Source organism: Haliaeetus albicilla, chromosome 2, assembly GCF_947461875.1.
Source record: "Haliaeetus albicilla chromosome 2, bHalAlb1.1, whole genome shotgun sequence".
Classification (NCBI taxonomy): Eukaryota; Metazoa; Chordata; class Aves; order Accipitriformes; family Accipitridae; genus Haliaeetus; species Haliaeetus albicilla.
Genome location: NC_091484.1, coordinates 33896576 through 33918605, shown reverse-complemented (window position 1 = coordinate 33918605; position 22030 = coordinate 33896576). Strand labels below are relative to the sequence as shown.

Here is a 22030-nt window from a genome sequence, read left to right as displayed (position 1 = left end):
GTTTGTAGGTTTTGGTTCTTGTCATGGTTTAACCCCAGCCAGCAACTAAGCACCACGCAGCCACTCACTCACTCCTCCCCCCCTGCCCTCAGTGGGATGGGGAGGAAAATTGGAAACAAGTAAAAATCGTGGACTGAGATAAGAACAGCTTAATAATTGAAATAAAAAATAAAGTATAATAATAGTAATAATTGTAATGAAAAGGAAGTTAATAAAAAGAGAGTGAAATATAACCCAAGAAAGACAAGTGATGCACAAGGCAATTGTTCACCACCTGCTGACTGATGCTCAGTCAGTCCCCGAGCAGTGATCTGCCCCTCCTAGCCAACTCCCCCCAGTTTATATACTGAACATGATGTCATATGATATGGAATACTCCTTTGGCCACTTTGGGTCAGCTGTTCTGGCTGCATCCCCTCCCAACTTCTTGTGCCACTCCAGCCTTCTTGCTGGCTGGGCACGAGAAGCTGAAAAATTCTTGACATAGTACAAACGCTACTTGGCAACAACTAAAAACATCAGTGTGCTATCACATTATTCTCATACTGAATCCAAAACACAACACTATACCAACTACTAGGAAGAAAAGTAACTCTATCCCAGCTGAAACCAGGACAGTGCTTCAGGGTTTTTAGGAAAGCACAAAGTCTCTGAACATACCAGAAAGTGGAAGCTTAGGGCAAAGGCAGCTGCAGGGAACAGTCCTGCTGTAATTCTGCTTGTGAACTGAGATGTTCTCATCAGTTCTGGAACTGCAGCCCACTTGCAAATGGGTGCATAATCCAATAAAGGAGTGAAATGCTTGGACATCTTAAGCCCTGTCCTTTGGATACTTCCACACACTTGTTAGCTGTTCACCCCTACAGATCTGTCGAAGTGCCTGACAGTTCTGTTGTTTAGCCTAAAATGCAAGTTTGTATTTCTGTTATTTCTCTTCTTTTACATACCTTGGTGCCTCTGTGATTTTCACATTCAAGGATGTTTTTCCTTTCAACAGCTATGTCTTGCTGTGGTATTAGCATCTTAATCTCCTAAGATGTCTGTGAGACTTACTGGTTGTGACTACCCTGTTTGTCTCAACAGACAGGAAAAAGAGGCTCTCTTCTTTTTCCTCCACCCTTCTCGGGACAAGTCCATGCTGACAGGGCCTCCAACTTCAGGCTAAGTTGTGGCTGCTGGGGGTCTTTCAGGCATGCAGGAGGCCACATGGCCCTCTGCATGGCAAGTGTGGATGGGGGTAGAAGATGGGAGGAAGGTGTGCTGGGAGCAGAGCATGTCAGGCTTATGGCTGCTCCACCAGCAGTTCTTTCAGAGCAACAGTGACAGAGCTGATAACTTAATCCTTCCTGTCCTTTATCATGTTTAAGCTGTCTTCTGTGATCTTGGAGGCTCTGACTCCTGCCTTCAGCCCTGGAGCCCATGGGGTTCTGAATACAACCTTGGGGTACACAAGAGGGTTTGATTGTTGGTGGGTTATTCACAGAAAGCTGCTGCCATTGTTGTGGCTGCTGGTGTGGTGTGTCCTACCCAGATCCCTTTGACAGCTTCAATCTTTTCATCTGTAAAATGGGAGATGTGTTTCTTCAGGTGATAAAGGCCTAATATTAAAGTGTCGTCTGAGAGAAGGCAGACAATCTTACTGCCACCTAGGCAAAAATAGTTAACAAGTAGTGGGCTGTGGGAAGCACCATGGTGAGGCCATGAGCAATACCCAGGGGTCTTGCAGGCAATGTTTTACCCTTGGTTTCTCATGTCAGTCTAGGTGAACATCATTTACTTACCAAGCTGCTCTTATGAGCATGAATTATCTCTGCTTCCTTTACAGGCACATTGGAACTAATTACATTTGCAGGTACGCAGTTGGCATAGCTGTAGGAGAGGGAATTGGTTTATCTGTGTCACCCTGCTGACCTGTCATTGCTTATGACAAAATGGGAACCTGAAAAAGCACAAGTGACACCTGACTTGAGTCAGAACAGCTACCAAAGCCATCTCCTGCCTTGGGAACTAGCAAGTGACTCTCCAGTGCCATTCATCTGAACACACATTGCATACAGCTGCAGGAGCAGGCCATTATGTCCCTGCAGTGATCCTAGGGTAGGATCCATCCTAATGGGGATGAGGGGATTGTTAGAGTGAATATTTTAGCATTTGAGAAATAGTGTGCTTTTCCATAACATGTATATATTTTATATGTATAAAATATGCATATATCTGTGGAGGAGAATAAATAGCTATGAATTTGTCAGGTTGATGTAGAGTCATGTAACCTAAGTGTGTGTGTGTAAAATGTGTTTTATCATACTTACACCTTTGTAAACCTAATATTTGTGTAAAACTTGCATCCTGCATCTCTTAAGCCTGGGAGTATGTCATGCTTGAAGCAGTTGAGCAAAGTGGGATTTGGCCATTGAGATACTCTTCAAAAAATACCTTTTCCCCTGTCAAAGTATATTCTTGCTTAGAAATTTTCAATATTTGACTGAAGTCCTGGTCCTTTTGACATCAGTTTTAGTGTTAGCTTCTGCAGAATCAAAATGCCATCATCTTTGTGTGGAGTCCCAATCTTGATGTCCAGAAACCTAATGCTTGCTTTGTCTCCTTGTGTATTTATCAATACAAGGACTCTTTTTTGTCAGTTCAGGCATGAAATTTTTTTGTGCTCTCAAGCTGAGATGCACTTTTGGTTCAAAAGCACTGCAGGAAGAACAATTTGTTGTAGACCGTACTTCTGGGACTATAAATAATAAATGCTGTAACTCGGAATGACGCAGGCACCCCTGCAACATATACATGCAAGGCAAAGATTCAGTAAATAATGATTTACCTGCTCTTTGTCAGTCTTAAACCAAGAGGGATCTATTCAGACTTCTTTGCTAGCTTGATGAGTTTTGTTTGTGCTGTACCGCTTTTTAGGAGTTCTAAAAATGTTGTTTTTCTTTGGTGGTGCTGTTTTTGGAGGCTGCAACTTTATGAGAGAGATTAAATATTTATCAAACTCTTAGTTCTGAGTGAAGACAACCTGTTCAAACCTTACCAACTTGCAGTAGGCTGGTGGTGCTGACTGTTTGAGAAGAGCTTGGGACTGCCACTCTCAGTTCTTTATGGTTCAGTAGTAATAGACAGTGATTATTTCAGAGTTGCTGGATTTATTTTATTATGGTTTTTTCTCCCCTTAATGATGTAGTTTTGTTCAGTTACTTTGTGGTGTGGCAGATTGACAATAGGACCCTCTTCAGGAGTGGGATTAAACTACCCAACTTCATGTGATGTGATAAATTTTACCTGTGAAATCTATGCATATACCTCATTCCAGGAGTAGATAAGAAGCTTACTCATAAATACAAGACCAGTCTGTAAACATCATACTTTCTTCTTGATTAAAGTCAAAGCTTCACTAAGATAAGGAACCCAGCGTGGTGTCTCTGGGTTATCAGAGGTCCCACTGACAAAGTCCCTAACCAGAACTGAAGCTCTGTGGAGTCAGTGGAAAGGCTGTCCGTTAGCATCAGTGGAAGCTAGGTCGTGCAGTGGAGGTTTCCAAAGCGCAGAAAACACAAAGTCAAGATGTGTTTTCTTAAGTGAAGTCAGCTACAAATCTAACTCCACGCCTTATCTTTCAAAATTCAGAGGAAAAACATCTGACTTGTTCCACACGAGACAGCACCTTTGCGTTCAGAGGGGCCAGAGGGCAGTGAGATGAGCTAAAAAGAGAAGCGTGACTCTGGATGTCCTTAGTTCCGACAGGACAGGCTGGGGACACTGGGTGGGCCTGCCAAGGAGGGGATCTCTTTTATTTGCTCTTTTTTTTTTTTCTCATTTCCCCCAAGCATCTGTGATCAACCAGTGTCCCTTTGCGATCCTCTCAGGATGGGCATAGGCTCATGCTGTTGTTCAAAGTCCACCTTGAATTGGTGGGAAGAGGTGGCACAGGCCTGGAAAGGAGGGTACTGAGGTAGATGTCACCTTGTCCTGTCAATCCTAGTGCTTTTTAATGTTTCCAAGTGGGCCAGAACCATTTTGCTTGTTCTGTACCAAGAAGGCAGAGGTGTAAAAGCAGCACTCCAGAGCAGGAGAGAGAAAATGTCTGTTTTATTTCTGTGATGCCCTAGTTTAGTAGATACAACAGTTGTATTTATTCATCATGTTGGCAGGCTTATTTTTGAAGGTCTAGTGTTGTCAAGAACCTTTTGTCGATTTTGCAGAATGTTATTTGGGTTTATTCTTTGTTTCTTTCAGCTTATTTTTCTTCTGTATTTGGCTTTTAACTGGCAGTCAGAAACCCAAGGCTATAAATTCCATGGTATTACTGTGTTTCTAAGCATGTGTGATGCTGAATGACACCCATGTTTCTCAGCTCTGATGGTGGCTGTATTCAGGTTGGGGGTCTTGTGTCCTGCACAGAACAAGTTGTGATATTCCTGCGGCTGCTTTGTGCCTCCCAGTTTCACCAGATCTCTGCCTCAGGACTACCCTGTTTTCGTCTTATATTGGAGAAAGCGCTGCCTCTGCTGCATCAGGCAGGAGAAGCTGGATGAGGGACATGCTTGTTCTGAGGCAGTCAATCTATGGGCTGGGAGGGAGGAGGAGAAGATACCCAAGTCCTTGATTGCAGGTTGTCCGCATGAAGTGGCCTCCCCTAGGGTGGAGTCCTGACTTCAGTAAGGTCAGGGTACTTGGTGAATGAGGGACCTGTCACCTGTAATAACTTGAAACACTGGTGGACCCTTGCCCCAAAACTTGTAGGGTATTGCAGTACTTGGTATTGTGCTCTATTGCTACTGTGATTCAAAACGTATCACCCCTCACTGCCTTGCAAATGTTTCAGCCTGTCACTTGCCACAGATTAATTTGGCAGGGCTGCTTTGCCTTCTTGCATGGAAACAGAAGGTTTCTCAGGGCTGGGGTCACACAGTAAGCAGGGGTTGTTCATGGACAGAGTGACTGCAGACTTGGTCAACAGTAACCAGCCCAGGCAGCATGACTCCATAGTGCAGTGAACCACCACAGATGCTGTTAATCCATTTAGCCCCTCCCTCATATGACTTCCAGTATGATTTGGGGAAGGTAAGAAGCTGGAGACACCAGTTTGTGATGCATATTTAGAGAGAGAGTTTAGGTAACATGCTAACCCTTGTAGCTGCCAGACTCTCCTAGAAGAGAGTTTTGAATACCCTGTATCTTACCGAATTGCATTTTTTAATGCAGAGCCGTTTGAACTTTTTCATTTTGGCAGTAAGGATAATTCCTGCCATGAGCAAAAACCTAGGGATTCTTTTCTCTGTTTTCTTATATAAAATGGTTGCTCTTCATCTGAGAGTATCTGTGTGACAGTTGGACTAGATGGTCATTGTAGGTCCCTTCCAACTGAAATAGTCTATTCTAAATGTATAGCCATGTGTGTACGTGTGGGTGTTAGAGAACATTTCCTCTTTTTCATCATTCTTATTTCACCTGTTAAGTCTGACTTAAAGGGAAAAAGCCTCCCAGATAATCAACAATATGAATCCTGCAAATATACAGACAACACATTTGCAGTAAGCATTATATGTTTGCTTGTGATCTATCTACAAATAAGTTATTATAGGGCTGGGATCTCACTCCTAATAACTGTTTTCAGTGGTGTGACTTCCTGCCCTGCCATAAGCCTTTTGGTGAGTGCCGTCGGCAGAACTGGGCTGCTCTTCTGATCCCACATGTAGATCCAGTTGCAGGATTAGGACTTGCAAAGTTCCCAGCCAGTACCGCCTGGTTTGTCATCTTCAAGAAGCTGCTCAGTCCCCACAGGTTCAAGCTCTGCTGAGAAGGTTGGTATAAAACAGCTTTCAGCTTGTATGCAGGAAGAGACTCTCTTATAAGCTCCTGGCTCCTTTTTGTGCCTTTGTATTTAGGAATTACTTATTTTCACAGTAAAAGATAACTTCATTTTGAAAATACTGTTCCCCAGATCACTGAAGGAGGGCACTCACAGCCTTGTTCAATACTAAGCCATTTGCTGACCATCACAGCTGGGAAATTGCTTCCCTGGTGCCAAGGGAATTGCTAGAAAGCATGCCGAATGGCTTTCATGTCCTCCAGCAAGGGGCATTTTTTTCCTTTCTCTCCTATTGTTTTGTTCTTTTGTGTGAAATGTTCAGAGTAGTAGTGGCAGTAGCAATGATACTCAAAAGCAGGATTTCTAAAATGTGTCGCCCCCCCCAAACCAGTTTACCGCCTGTCTCCCAAGACATGCTCAGCTTTGTGAAACAGCACGATGGTGTTTATTTCAGTGTGGCCGCCCGTTGGGGATTTGCAGGAATACTGCAGCAAATCATCCTGCATGCAAGGCTGACCTCTGGGAGGCTAACAAATTGAGGTGAGCCAGCTGGAGCGATAGGACACTGCCGACAGACAGAGCATGCTCAGACCTGGGGGAGAAAGGTAGTTTAGTCTGCAGATGGTGCATGGGTTACTGTGCTGAGAGCTGTTAGATACGATTTTTTCTTTTTCTTTATGGTGGTGGGGAAAGAAGAGGACTGGAGAGTGTTCGTTCCCCTGCAAACTGTAGCTTTAAGGTGTCTTTTTTTTCCTTTCTTCTGTGAAAGAGAGGCACCGGATAGCATTTCCTGTTATTTAACAACACCAGGTATGCATGCATGTGCTGAAACACTAATCTACCAGTGATAGTACTTCCAAGACTAAAGAGGTTGCAGATGCTCTGAATTACTATGTTTCTTTGCTGGGTGTTATTGTAACTGTGCTCTGTTTGCTGTGCTGATCACATAGACGTAGGGCTCTGAATTCAGTTTTGTTGGCACTCCTGGCTGCAGTGTACTTTCAGGGGAGGGGGGATTAGCATGTTTTTTGATGTTATCTTCTTGCTCACCCCACCCCACCCCGCAACTTCACAATGAATCGCTCCTCTATGGCTGTACATGTGTGGGAAGGAGGTCAGTAGTTCATTTGTAATCCCAGGTCTTTGTAGTCCCTCTTTCTTTGACTGGTGGTTTGCTTTATCCTTTTTAAACAAAAGTCTCATGGGGAAAACATCTTTGATCTGGACTAAATTCTGTAGGTTTTCAGAAATGTATTTCTTACTGAACAGGTGCTGATTTGGGATTACTTTTTTTTTTTTCACCCTCCCCTAAAAACATGCTAATGTAGAGCTAGTGGTAACCAAGGATTTTCACTGTTCTTATTGGCTGCACTGTGCTCCGAACAATTTCAGCTTCTGCTTAGAATTTGCAGCACACAGGAGCAGTCTTAGGCACCATGCTGATGGGAAGCAGGGAGAGCTTGGGCTGTAAATGCTGCTAAGCACCAGTCCCAGTATCCAAATAACACAGGTACTCTTCCCGTTGGAGAACAGAGAAATAAAGGATAGATAAAATACAGAGAATAACAAATGGTAGCTAAAGCCCAAAGGCACAGTTGGAGTGGCTGAAGCTCATCTTGTTCAGTACTTTGGGATTTCGCATTATATTCTTTTAAATTCACTTTTGCAGCATTAGTAAATTTTCCCTTCAGCCACCCCCACTCGGTCTTTGCTTTAGGTAGATCACTGAAGTAAGATAAACCTGCTGCTCTCTGACACATTTTTGTTTCTGACAAAGGTATCTTGCTTACACACTAAAAGGAAGAGACCAGGCGAAAGGAGGTTTTTTACTCGTATGACAGTGCTGTTAATGCCAATATAACCTGATAAGTTTCGATGGGATACTCAGGTGAACAAAGAATGGCTGGAATGAACTCTGTCTGTTAAGCTTCCCCCTCTGTCTAGCCATGAATATTTTGAGTACCTTGGGTTTTCATGTTTAGGCTTGTGACTGTCAGAAGGTGAAGACTTGAGGGTTGAGTGAAATACTCTTTTTTTTTTTTTTTTTTTTCCTTTTTCAACTCATTTTTCTTACATCTCCCACCTCAAGCTTGTTTATCAGAAGTGCATCTTATTTAGGGGAATTTTCTGGAGATCAGGATTAGTTTTTGTTTGAGTAAAGGATTTCATACTCCATATCATTCTGGATAGAGAAGAGATCTTGGAAATGTGGACCTTAAAAGCCCAAGAAGTATTGTTTTTAGTTTCATACTTTTAGCTCAGTTTTGTGGCTTGCTTATACGCATTGACTGCTTAGTGTTGGAATTTTTTTTTTTTAACCTGTTCTTTTGTAGATCAAGTCAGCAGTATCAACAAATACTAAATCAATGGCTGCTAGTCAACGTGAAAGTCAGGTTGGATCTCTTCCTGTCCCACCTCTCACAGACTCTGAAATTAAATGGAAGAAAACTTAGACTTTCTATTCATAAGCACAACTGGAAGGTGTCCAGTAGCCACCAATATTCTCCTGTTCATACTGATGGTATGTTTGCAGTAGGGACCGTTGCACAGAGCCTCAGTCTCCTTGGTTGCAGTCTTGTATAGAAAGATTTACAGTTTTGCTTTCTATTCCTCACTTATGCTAAACCATAAAAACTGAAGATAAACCTAATTTTGATCACAACTCTGTATAGATACCTAAGGTTTCTGTGAGACTTTTTTTTTAAAATATAGTTATATTTTTATTTTATTTTTTCTGAATAAAGTTCTATTTTTAAAATTTTACTTGAAACTACAGAGTTAGGGTGTTCTTATTTTTTGTATCCCCTCTTTGTATCAGGCTTCACTAATGATATTTATATCTTTAACTGCTGGGTTTGCTCCCTTCAAGAATCTGCTCTTTCCCTGTTTAAAAAGTCAGCACTTCTACACTTGGCTGCTTTTTACAGAGAAAATGTTCCAGTATATCAATCATTCAGTGTACCATCCTTTCTTTAATGTCATATGTACTGTGAAAGATCTATGTATCTCATTAAATAAATACAGTGAATAAGATAACAGCCTTTTGGGTTGTTGGGATTGACTTGCTTGTAGTTCTGTGGGAATCTGTGACAGAGATGGGAATAAAAGCGAATTCTTGGCTGCCGAATCCTAACTCCCCATCCTTCCAATCAGGAAAGTTGCCTTCTAGCAACTTCTGCTTTGAGCATGAATGAAGTAGGTATTTAAAACTGCATGTATTACATATACTGCATCCTTAGCTAAGCCTCTTGCATCAGAGATGGGAGAAAGAACAGAAGACATTTTGCAGGGGGAGTGTGAAATGCCATGTTTGTACGCTTTTCTTTTCCTGTACTGGTCCTGGAAAGCCTGTCTAGCAAGAGATGGAGCCAGGGGTAGGGAGTGATAATGGGGAAAATGTCCCTGAGGGGGGAATATCTGCTCCCACGCCTCCCACTGTGTTGCTGTAACAAGAAGGGTCAGGGTCCCCTGACCGTTTCCTGCCCATGGGGCTCTACCCCAACTCTTTCCCTTTCCTGTGGCAGGAGCAGCCCCAGACCACTTCCAGTTGCACCACATTTCTGGGAACTGTGGAGACGGTTCTGCTTGGACACTGCTGCCACGACTGGCAGGCCCTGCACGGGAGCTGGTCAACTGGGCCAAACCCAAGTTGGCCTCCATGTAGAGGCATTTCTCTCTGTGCACAGAGTGGTGATGCTGTCTGGAAATGTGTGTCCTTCATGCTTTTTTTCCATTTTGTGAGGTTTTTTAGCCTGTTGTAGCTCTAGAAAACTGAGCATTGGCTTGGGAAGTGCTTGGGCAGTTGGTAACAAAAGCTTGGCAAGGCCTAAGTAGACAAAACCAGAACTTGTCATTTTGTTAATAGCTGCAGGACTAGGTGGTCCCCCTTTAGACATGCTGTTCATCCTGGTGACCCTTGTTCTCCCTAATGAAGCTCTTGGTTTTTTCCTTTGGGGGTTTTAATAGTGTATGTTTGTGTCTTTTTCTTTTTGTTTGCTTTTTATTGTGTGGGCTTTGTAGCTTTTCTCCCAATTTCCTACCTAGATTGTAACTTTTAAAATGGATAAGAGATTTAAAACACTGTCCATCATATTAATAGCTTTAAAGTAGTGATTCATCCTACCCTAGCTTCACAATTAAAAAAAGAACAACAGAACTCGTCTCTTAAATGAATCCAAACAGTCCTTTATGCTAACTGCCTATTAGTAGAAATTCATCTCTCCCATCCCACCCACTCTGATCTCCTTGACATGTTAAAAAGTGAAGAACAGTGTCTCCATCTATGCTTCCTGTTGCTTTCCCACTTCCTGAGGATGTTTAAAACATCAGATGAGTGGCAGCTAACAGGCAGAAGGTGCCACTGTGTCCAAACTTCCATGGGAGTACTACGGACCTGCAAGGTGCTCGAGGTCTCTGCCAGAGGTGCCAGATGCATGCTCCTGAAGGCTTTACCTGCTCAGCGCTAGTTAGAGAACCAGTAGTAGCTGGGCTGAGAGGATGAAGCTGTGACCCTTTTGCTAAGTGAGGGGGGACTGGAGGAAGAGAATGGGGTAAGCTCTTCATGCCTGTGATCTCTTGGAAAAAGAGCAAAGATGAGCTGACCAAAAATAGAGTCCCTCCCACAGGCTCTTAGCCTCTGGAGCGGCATCCATTGAGGGTGAGCTGCAAACCTCAGGATATGCTTTTATTTCCATTGCAAAGTCTTGAGCTGCCCCTATGCCAGGGTGTTTGTTGAGCTTCCTATCTTTGACTCTGTGGCACTGTAAGTCAGCTGCCCCGCTGCCCTGTCAGCATCCCTGCTAGGGAAATCTGCTGCTTCTGTCTCCCTCTCTCACTCCAGCTCCTCCCCTGCAGCCCACTCCTGTCAGGAATCTTCAAGGGCGTATCCCATCCCCTCTTATGGGGTATCGTTGACCTCGGCCAGCTTAGCAGTGAGAAGCTCAGTGCTGCTTTTACTTGCATGTCTCTTCTGGCCAGGCTCTAGTCTATCAGCTGTCGCATCTTCTGTTGCTGAAGGATGGTGCTTTAGCATTTCAAAGCAGAGAGTAAAAAAAGTCAGTCCATGCAATTTCCTTGGCAACTGGGACGCATTGCTCATGTGGAGCAAAGCAGTCATTATCCTAGTGTCACTGGGAAGTGAGAGGGTGGGTGAGTGTGGTATGGATGGCGAGGACATAAGTCTGTGAGCAACTGGGGGTGTGAACAGCCAGATGCTGACCTATATGTAGAAAGAAAGAGCACAGAGGACTCTGCTCTTAAGGAAGGTAGCAGTGTGTCTGGCCTGCTACTTCTGCAAGTGCTTTTCAGTTCTTAAGATGTTCTCCTATGACGCTGTGGGAGGGGAGTGGCAGCTCTAGACCCATTTAGTGAGGGACATTTAGTAATGAAAGTTTCATTTACTGTGAAGCAGCTTTTTTCAGGTGGAAGATTAAATGCTTTCACCTGTTTCAGAGTTACCTGTTGCCTCCTGGGAAAGTTTCCCATCCCAGGACTACTGCTGCTGCCAAGACTTAATGACTGATCTCAGCTTGGGGGACTGAGGAACCAGGAGACATGGAGAGTGATTGCTTGCCTTTACCCCCTTGGTGCAGCCCCTCCTGGGTATGTAAAAGCAAACAGCAGGATGGTTTGTTACTATTTATGTTCTGTCACTCTCTGAAGGACCGAAGATTTTTGTTCTCTAAGGTCTGTGTTCACTGAAAGTGTCAGATTAAAAAAAAGGTGGATGATAAAATGTGGGAAAACAGGCAAAGAAGATAGTTCTCTGAGTACCTGTGAAATTCTCCTTTCAGTTCTGCCTGCGACACCTCTTCCTGTCCACATCCTCTTGTTCACTTCCATCAAAAGCAGCTTTCAGCCAAGCAGCATGAACCAGGATTTATGAACTGGCAGTGAGGAACAGGAATGGATTCCTTCAGCATTGCTAGCTTTTAACATTCGTTCCTGACACCTGGTTGGCTAAAGCACATGCACTCACTTCAGCTAAGTGCAGGGAAGTGAAAGAGCTGCAGTGAGGGAAGAGATGGAGGAGGGCCTTGCAGGTGATTTTTATTAGAAAGCTGAGTTGTTCATTTGTAGCCATTTAGTGGGTATTGCTGTAGCAGAGTCTGAAATGAAAATTGCTAACCTCTGAACATTGGCTGCATCCATCAGGCTGCATCTCTGAAGTGCCTCTTATGCCCTTCCCTCGGGGCTGGAGGGGAGAGAACAAATCAGTCAGGGGTGAAACATTAGAACAGGCTGTTTCTAAGGAGGCCTGTTCGGCTCAAGGGGTTTGTAATGGTCGGCGGAGCTCTCCACCACTGAGATGCTTGTGAAAGGCAGGTGGTATTGGTGGTGTTTTTAGGGACTGCTGGCTTCTAATGCCTTTGAAACACCCACACGTAGACACTCTCCCCGCCATACTGGAATAATAAAGAGGCCATGTGGTTTTTCCCCTCTGCCAAGTTCTTGCAATGTTCATTGACTCTGCTGAACTTGTAGGTGCTTTGTTCTTCTGACCAGCAGTAAACTTTCACAATGCCCACAGACTGGCCTTCATTTGAAGTGTGTGCTTGTAGCAGAGGACTTGATTGTTAAAGGTCTCCTTCACATACTGACTAGCAGGCTTTGCACATAGCTGCTTGGGCTCGGTCCTCTCCTTGGTGATGCTGCTGAAGTCATTTAAAGCTGTGCTCGCAAGCTGAGAGGTCTGTAGTGGAGAAGTTACATGGAAAGTTGGATGATATCCTTAGACATCTTTCAAAGATAGTGAAGAAGTAGAATGGAGCTTTGGAAGTCTGGTACCAACAAAATAACTTAAGATCCATCCCCATCAAAAATTTATTTTCCTGAAAACTGGTTTGGTTGCATTAGCAGAGCCTGAGTGTTATACCACTGTACCCAGTAGGTTTCCATTCAAGGCTGTCCATCGAACAGCCATGGTTGAGAGTTGCAAAGCCATCAGGAGCAGCAGTCATCAAGTAAAGATTGAGAGGTGATGCGACAGCCATCATTTGTCTGTGTAGGATATTTGTGGCACCTGCAACAAGACCAGGTTTAAATTGCTGTGGTGGAAACAAAGGCTGAGTGTTAGGAAAGAGTTTTATCACAGTCCTTCATGCCTTTATTGCAAGAGACTGGCTGAAGAGATGAATGAGTATTAAGAATGAGATAGATAAGCATCTTTTGGGAGTAGTTTAGGGAGAGCTGATCCCTAGTAATTAGATGACCATTCTGGGTCCCTTCCCATTTCCTTTTCCATGGTTGAAATCAAAGCCAACACCTTTTTAATTTGCTGCTTGCTTTTAGGGAGTTGCTAAATGAGGCAGTTTTTCAGACCACTTGCCAAAGGAGGTGGACTTCATTTCTGTTTCATTTGAGTAGCTAGAGCTGCTCCAAAATTTATATGAATTTGTTGCTCAGATCCCCAGAGACCACCTCTTGAATCTGTGTGGCTTACAGCTAGCAGTCATTTCTTTGGCATTATTCAGTTTCTCACGTACCTTCAGTTCTTCCTAAGACAGGGATCCCACAGGCTGTTGGGACCTCACAAGCTGTAGGGATCCCTTCTAATTTAATTGAATTCCATGAATGATTCTCCATTCAATTCTAAGCTGCATGAACCAGATTGCAGGGTCAAGCTTTCAGGCTGCAATATCTCTTTTTCAAAAGAATTCCCTTGGCGGTAGAGGAGGTGCTTGCATTGGTCCTAAATATGCCTTGCTGTCTTCTTCCACTCTGCCATATAAGAACAAGCATCTCTGGGTTAAAATGCTAAGGGACTATTGCTTGGGATGTTGGAGCATGTGCTTGAGACATTGCTTTTTTTTCCCTCCCTGCAAACTTACGTCAAAGGGAGTTTAAATTGCTACCTTTAAAAACTGCACCTAGAAACAGTCTAATCAGGTATATACCAATCAGAAACTTCCCTTCCTAAAGTTCCCCATGAGTCAGGGCTGCGATTATTTACTGACTGACTAGCAGTGAACCTTGATGCATAATGAAAATTGGAGCCCATAAATACTGTAGGTGAATCAATATCTCAGTTGAAGTTCACAGTTGAAAATAGAATCGATACTCTGATATGAGCCAGTAGTGTTTCTACAAAGAAAGAAAACAGTGGCAGTATTTCTCCCATAACAGAAAAAGAAACAGGGAGGCCTTGGAGCAGCACAGAAAAGATTCTCAGGTTGGGCTGGGAAAACACCAACACTGGAAACACTTCAAATGTATTACCTTCTCATTTGTATAAGGGTTGGCTGTGCTGGTGCAAGTCAGACTCTCACTAATGAAGGTTTGATTGCTTTAATGAAACATCAGTTCCTCACATAAAGAGCGGAGCTCTCCTGTCTCCCATGCCAATGTTTCTTTTGGAAGACAATGGCAGCTTCTAGCCTTTGATCCTGGATTGCAGCCAAAGAAACAACTGAGAGACTACAGGGCAGTCCCTGGACCTGCAAGTCCTCTCCCAACCCCCTGAATAAAATTAAATTGAATGTTATGTTCACCAGTTCACATTTCATATTGGAAAGGAGTGTAGCAAAATCTATACTTGGCAATACTCCTTGTAGTATTGTTACCTGCACAGTAAAGGCGAGAGGCAGAGTTGGGTACTCGCAGCCATGCAAAAGGCCTACGGCAGATCAAAAGAAGGAGCAAGGTGTCCCAAGCGCTGTGCGAGTGGCCCCGTGATTGCAGTGCTCTCTTTCCTCTCACTGTTGGAGTGGTCTGCAAAAAGCAAAGTGAGCCAAAGTCCCAGGGAACATACCATTTTTCTGACAAAGCTTCATAGAGCTCATCCTCAATCTCTTACTTCTCCAAAAGGGCAGAAACGAAAACGAGAGAGGAAGCCTTTCTGTAGAACAGCTCCCAGTTCTGTTTGCTTTATTTTTTTTACAGTTTTGGGTAGTGCTTTGGCACTCTTTTCTTCTTTTCCCTCATTCCCTGAAAGGGGAGAAAAATTACTGAAAAAAGCCTAAACTCTCTTGAATAGTCCGTAAAATGTGATTTATGGTGGAGCTGTAAACCTGATGTTTAAATGGTTCCTTTCTTGTTTTATTTTCCACAGGTCTTTGCCCTCACCATGTCAAGGAGTGTTAATGATGTGTTCCTTCTCTATTGCATTCCCCACCTGTCATCTTGCTAGGATCTAACTACAGAATGAACATAGCAGCTGTGTTTAATGCCCTGCTCGTGTCTGTCCTCGCTGCTGTGCTGTGGAAATACATCAAACTGCGAGAGCATGTCTTCATGGTCGAAGAGGAGTTGGTCCTCACGCGTCAGTCTCAGGAACTCTCTCAGGTTCAGATTGACTACCATGCAGCTCTCCAGGCACTGGTGGAGGACGGTACCAGGATGGTGTGCACCGGCAGGATGCACACCGACCGCATCTGCCGCTTTGAGTCCCTCTGCTACTCTACTGAGGCTGAGGAGTTTGTCTACTTTCACAGCAACTCCTCGGTCATGCTGCCCAACCTGGGCTCCCGGAGGTTCCAGCCAGCTCTGCTCGACCTCTCCTCGGTGGAAGATCACAACACCCAGTACTTCAACTTTGTGGAGCTGCCAGCTGCTGCACTGAAATTTATGCCAAAGCCAGTCTTCGTGCCTGATGTGGCACTGATTGCTAACAGGTTCAACCCAGACAACCTGATGCACGTCTTTCATGACGACCTCCTCCCCATTTATTACACCATGCAGCAGTTCTCTGATTTAGATCTGGAGGCACGGCTCTTCTTCATGGAAGGGTGGAGTGAAGGTGTTCACTTTGACCTCTACAAGTTACTGAGTAACAAGCAGCCACTCCTCAGGGAGCAGCTTAAAACCCTGGGCAGGCTCCTCTGCTTCACCAAATCGTATGTGGGACTGTCCAAAATCACCACCTGGTACCAGTACGGATTTGTCCAGCCACAAGGACCAAAGGCTAACATCTTGGTTTCTGGTAATGAGATCAGACAGTTCACCAAATTTATGATGCAGAAGCTGAACGTCAGCTTGGAGGAAAGCTCCAGTGAGGAGTACATCGTAGTGTTCAGTCGAACAATCAACAGACTTATCCTAAATGAGGCAGAACTAATCCTGGCTCTCGCTCAGGAGTTTCAGATGAAAACCATTACCGTCTCTCTGGAGGAGCATTCATTTTCTGACATCGTCCGGTTGATCAGCAATGCATCCATGCTGGTCAGCATGCATGGGGCCCAATTAGTCATGTCTCTCTTCCTGCCAAGAGGTGCCACAGTGGTGGAGCTCTTTCCTTATGCTATCAACCCTGAACACTATACCCCTTACAAAACCCTGGCAACCCTTCCTGGCATGGACCTGCAGTACATTGCCTGGCAGAACACTGACAGGGAAGACACCATTACCTACCCGGACAGACCTTGGGATCAGGGTGGGATTGCTCATCTGGACAAAACTGAGCAAGAGCGCATCATTAAGAGCACAGAGGTGCCGCGGCACCTCTGCTGCCGCAACCCTGAGTGGCTGTTCCGTGCCTACCAGGACACAAAGGTGAACATCCCTTCTCTCATCCATGTGATCAGGCAGACTGTGAAGTCTAAGCCCGGACCCAAGAAGCAGAAGTGGTCTGGCAGCCTCTACCCTGGCAAAGTGAGGGATGCCAAGTGTCAAGCCTCTGTCCAGGGCACGAGCGAAGCTAAACTTGCTGTGTCCTGGCAGATCCCCTGGAACCTGAAGTATCTCAAGGTCAGAGAAGTGAAATATGAAGTGTGGATACAAGAGCAAGGAGAAAACACTTACATGCCTTATATATTGTCCCATCAGAATCACACCTTCTCAGAAAACATTAAGCCCTTCACGATATACCTGGTGTGGATACGCTGCATCTTCAACAAAAATCTCCTGGGACCTTTTGCAGATGTGCTCTTGTGTAGTACATAACCTGTTGCGCTACCTGTACAGCTCTGCTCTGCTCTCCACTCCATCTGTGGTTTAAAACTTCTTGTCTTGTAGTTTGTAGAGGGCTGAAGAGGACTAGACTGTACCAGTGCCTAAGTGTCCATTTTACTGCACTCCATGTGTATTCTTTAAATGGTATTTATTTCCAGTGAGTGTTTAAAAAAAAAACAAACCTCTGTGTTCTTCAGAGTAACTTCCAGAGGTTAGATTACATTCTGAATACATGTAATTGAAAACAGAATGGAAGTGAATTGTGTGTACCTTGATCGTGATTAAAATTTGTTTCTATTGTGTGGTGAGTATTTAAGCACAGCGTTAAACTGCAGTTAATTCCATGGCTAGGTGGGCAATTCTCATCAGCTTTTCATTGTAAGTTATTTTTTTCAATAACTCTGACTGTAACTTTGAGTTCAAGATTTGGTACGAGAGCCTTCATTAAACTGCTGTAAACCTCCTCGATCTTTTTTTGCTTATTATTATATGTCAGAATCGTTATTGTGACAGATTTATCTATTGCTGTGATAAAATGTTTATATGGCTAGCTTTTTATTTTTCATATTTTGGCTGAAGAGAATAAGCATACAGTGTCAGCTTCATGTTTAAAATCAGATTTTACTGCACCTCAATAGCAAAAGGCTGGAGTAGCAGGTAGGAGATAGAAAGGATGGAGTGGATAAAATAATGTACTGTGTTTTAAGATGTTTTCATTTTGTGAGTTACGTACAGGTCTGTGGGAAAGGAAGGGGGGTGTTTTGGAAGAGGTGCTGGGGGAGAGATTGCACTTACAGCAATCGACTCAAGAAAATCCTTTTTTTGGTGTTGCATCAGAATAATCTGTTGGTAATAGCTGCTAACAGGTATGTGCTTTGCTAAGTGATAGGCAGGTGGTTGCAAAGGGAAGCTTTCTGGGCACAGGTCTTCCTGGATGTTGGTGGGAGGAAGCAGAGTCAGGCAGGGGACAGGTAGGCGGGTGCCGTGGCATTGGGCTGGACAGAGTGCATGGCAGGGGTCGGGCTGATGGCACTCACACCTCTGTTGCTCCAGTGAGGGGAGTAGTTTATTCTAGACTTACACTCATTTTCCCCGAGATCAGAATCTGGCTTCATTGCTGGGGTAACACACTGACTACTTAGGACCTGATCCTGCACAGTTCTCCTTTAGGTGGAGACCCTAAATGGTGCCATCTTTAAAAAACAGCTCTGTGTCAAAAGTACAGCTCTTGGGGAAGAAAGGAAAAAAGGGGCAGGAGCGTGAGATGTTTCCCTGATAGATGTTAGCATCCTCCGTAGTTTATAACCAGCATTAACGCAACAGGAAAAGTGTATTCTCTCCCTCCCCGATCCCCACCATCCTCCTGAGGTCTGAATGGATGTTTGAACAGTAGGATAAATAGCTTGCTTTCTGAGTGATGGGCTGATAGATGAGCATCTCAAGGCAGGATTATAACATGAGTTCTAGAGAGAGGGGGAGAAAAGCATTGCTGTACAAATCAGGCAAGAAACAGGAGGCTTGAAAAATGAGTGAAACACCGCAGTACAACATTGGACCTTCAGGCAAGTGCTACTTCTGTATATTAATTTTCATTATGTCTCACTTTGTTTTCAAACATGTTTATGATTTAAGGGGGGGGGGGAACCCAGAACGACAATCCTAAAGTCTGTTTGCTTTGCCATTGTAACCTTGCCAAGTAATAATTTTTGCCTTGATATTTTAAAGGGGCACGTGAATACTCCCACTGTTGTTTTCTTAGGGCAAAATGGGCTTCTTGCTGAAGCGAGTGAGCTGTGCCCCAAAGTCTGCACGTGGCTGCACATCACATGCCACGTACATCAGAGCTGAGGTGAGAAAAACTTCATAAACGGGTGACAGACGTGCGAGCAGTCTGTTTAGGGAAGCCACCAGGACCTGTAGCTCCCCAGGACCTCACTGGCTGGATAACTCCAACTCACAGAAGGGTTTTGCAGCAATCTCGCACTCCCACATCCATTCAGGCTGAAGGTAGCCCTGTGGCCAGTGGCCATCGTCCTGCTGGCTGTTGCAAGGGTGGTGACGTGAGCACCCTATGAAGCTGGTATCGAGTGACCCTTCAGAAGGCTGAAATTTAATCAGCATTCGTTTTGCATCAGTTCTCAGAAACAATTTTCTTCGACTGTGTGAGCTGCCTGTGTTCTCCTAACCACTGTTCATCATGGGTGGGGTATTGGTCTGTGTGTTGCTTTCCTGCCTGCCTTTCTCAGTGCCTTTTGTAGCAATCCTTTGCCCGTAATTTGTAGACCATCCCATTTAACTTAAAATTAGTTTCATGTGATTGTAGATTTTCTAACATTTGCAGATTGGTCACACCACATTAACTATTTTCTTCTCATATCCTAATGATTCTAATCAACAAAATTCGCTACAGAGCAATGAAGTATCATATATGTGGGTTTCCCTGTTCTTAACTGTAGCATGAAGCAGTCTCTTGCATTCAGAGACTCGCTTTTTCCAGAAGGTAGTCAAATGTGCTTTCTAAAAATGTGCGTTCAGGTTCTGTCTTTCTCATCAGTGCTATGAGTACTTTACAAGGTGGAAACAGAATTAAAGGATTTTTCCTTTTCAAATTCTGAGATAGCTGAACACTGAAGTTGTGGCAGTGATGTTGCCATTTGCCTCTGGCACCTGCCCGGTACCAATATCTATACCGGCGCCTCACTGCTATGCCCGAATTCCTCCTCTGCCGGAGCACGCAGCACTGAGAGTATGTGGCCCAGCCTGTAGCTGTCATAAAGTGCACACAGTAATGTTATGCTGATTTATACTACCTCAAGAACCACTCTGGAGTGCTAGCGTCTTCCCATAGTGAATTTTCTTTCCTTTTAATGACTGGCATCAGTACTCTGCAGGCCTGTTCTGTTTTTCACCCCCGATCCTCACCTGTCCCATGGGCTGTTTGTTTCCCTTGCTTCACACGAATATCCTCTCACACAGCCTCCAGCCTTCACGTTTCAAGAAAACCCGGTGGGGCTTTTCTCTGTCAGTGCCACTTCTTAATTGATCAGAAGGAATGCTTGCCTGACATTGCTTAAAGTTTCATCCTGTAACGAATGGAGGCTCTCCATGCACAGGGGCTGAGGCTGCATCTCTCACATGCGTAGGAAGACAGGGCTGGAGCTGGGTTACTGTATTTCCAAATTAGCTTATTCCTCAGGCAAGCTTATGGGGCTCCTTTTGACAAGTTGTGTTGTGCAAGAGACTTGCGTCTTCCACCATTGCATCATTTGTTTTTGCTCCCAGAGCAAATACATTGAGCTCTGTGGTGCTGTCTGGCCCCACTGTCCTGGAAGAAGGGAAATAGCTAGGATTCAATCCAAAACCCTCTGGGGGCAGTGCAGGATGCTAATAGCAAGCTTGTCTTGAACTCACTGCTGCCGGGCTTGGCCGTGCTTACAGAGATGGATCATCTAGGAGGATTTCCTCTGGCTGCAGTTTCATATCTCCTTTTAATTAGCCAAAGCGCAAGGAGCAGCCAGCTGCTGTGGGAGGGCTGCTTGCCGACACGTACGAGGACAAAGAAGGACCGAATGAAGCATTTAGCAGCTTGCACGGGTGAGGTGGCGGAGCAGGAGCTGCAGGTTGTATGATAATACGCTTCCCTACGGGACGGGACTTCTCAAGTGTGATAGTAACTTTAATAGAGCCAGAGCAGTTCACGCTACTGTTATTTTCCATTGCTTATAGCCCAAACTCACCCTCAAAAACCATATCCAAGAATAGAAACATTTCTGAAGAGGCTCAACTGCAATCTGGCTTGGGTGGGTTTCTCGAGAAGGACATGCTGCCACCGGGGCTGTGGAGAGTTGAGACTTACTGATGGCGCTGGTCTTAAACAGACCATCCCTTGCTCAACACAGTGGAAAACCAGTTGCTCTGGAGGTGTAGGCTGGAAGAGCGGGGAGCAGGTTAGAGTAGCACAAACTGAGGGCTGAAAAGCCACCGAGTGAGACCATCTCCAGGACTATCGAGAGGTTGGAGGGTCTTGTTCCAAGCAGCCTGGCAGGTGGCATTTGTCATGATGACCTGTGGGAGCTCACATCAGAAAATTTCCAGAGTGCTTGTTTGTCAGCTTCTCAGGAACATAAACCACTGGGAAATAACAATGAAATCCTATTTTTTCTGTTGTTTTATACGTATATTTTAATAGTCCTTTTGAGATAGCCTGTGTGCTGCCAAGCGACTACCAGCATCCTCTGCATGGCTTTTAAACCCTTGTTCCAAGCAGGAATTGTCCTCTACGTGATGGAGAGTGGCTTAGAGGTGGGTGTCCTGAGCTTGCTCCCTCGGCTGGGTGCAGCATCAAGACATGGCTGAGCTATTGGCCAGGCGTGGAGCGGTGAGGATGCTGGTCCCCTGTGAGTGATGTTCTCATATGGGTGCAACCCGGCTCCTCCTGATCTCCCTCTCCACAAGCAGTGGGGTGCCTTGGTGGCCGCCAGCCGATCATTTTCTCACCAGCCAGAGATGCTCCAGCGCTTACAGAGTGCACTTAGCCCTTGACAAGCATGCAGAATCCTAAACCTCATCCAGAAAAACCTATGCCTGCCATAAATTATTACTGGCTAGCTTTTGCTTAGCAAAATTATTGCACTTTTTTTTACTGGCCCTAAGGATTTCTCTAGCTTTTGGCTTCTTTGTTCTCACACACTGCCTGTGGGTGGTAGGGGCAGGCAGTGATGGACCAGCTGCAGTCCAGACTGGTCACTTGGTGTCGATTTTACACCTTCAGAAAGTGACTGGAGATATTTAATAAAAAGATTTGGTTTTGCAGAGTTCAAATTGAGATTTTTTCTGACTCCTTCCTCTCCCCTTCCCTGATTCTTTTGGATAGATCCTTTTCTTAAGGAAATAATAATTCTTAACAGCAATAACTTGGGACTTTTAAGAGCTACTCTGGAGGGAAGGAAAATGTAAAGGAAAAACAAACCCTTTAAAAGGCAGCTTAGGAAATACGTTTGCAGGAGAAACAAGACCATTTCTTAGAAGATTTTGGTGAGAAATAATGCAAAGTGCCTTTTTTTGGCTTCATCACCTCAGTCCCTAACAACTAAATACGTTACTCAAGGTAAACGTATGACTGCAATATTTTTCAAAGCTGTCTATTGATTTTTTTTCTTTTTTTTCTTTTTTTTCATTTCAGGCCACCTTTTTGCCCCTGTCTCTAAGGCTCTGCATGTCCACCGCTCCAGGATCTGTGGATGGCTTGTCCTGAGACATGAGTACCTCACAGGACCCAGATTAAATTAAGACACGAAATGATTTATTTTAAGACCCCATAGGCTGTTG

General features: G+C 44.5%; 1 protein-coding gene across 8 annotated transcripts in view; it reads left to right on the top strand.

The window, feature by feature from the left end:
- Positions 1–17165, top strand: part of POMGNT2 (protein O-linked mannose N-acetylglucosaminyltransferase 2 (beta 1,4-)) — a 33768-nt gene extending 16603 nt beyond the window's left edge. For 6 of the 8 annotated variants that reach the window (XM_069770472.1, XM_069770418.1, XM_069770433.1 and 3 more), the window contains one exon: positions 14865–17165. In XM_069770472.1, coding sequence (XP_069626573.1) covers positions 14957–16693 — 1737 coding nt within the window. In that variant the 5' untranslated portion in view covers positions 14865–14956 and the 3' untranslated portion in view covers positions 16694–17165. Of the gene's footprint in view, positions 1–6400; positions 6626–11266; positions 11417–14864 lie in introns of those variants that run through there. The other 2 variants (XM_069770427.1, XM_009919151.2) reach the window with 2 other exon arrangements.
- The last annotated feature ends 4865 nt before the right edge of the window (positions 17166–22030 follow it).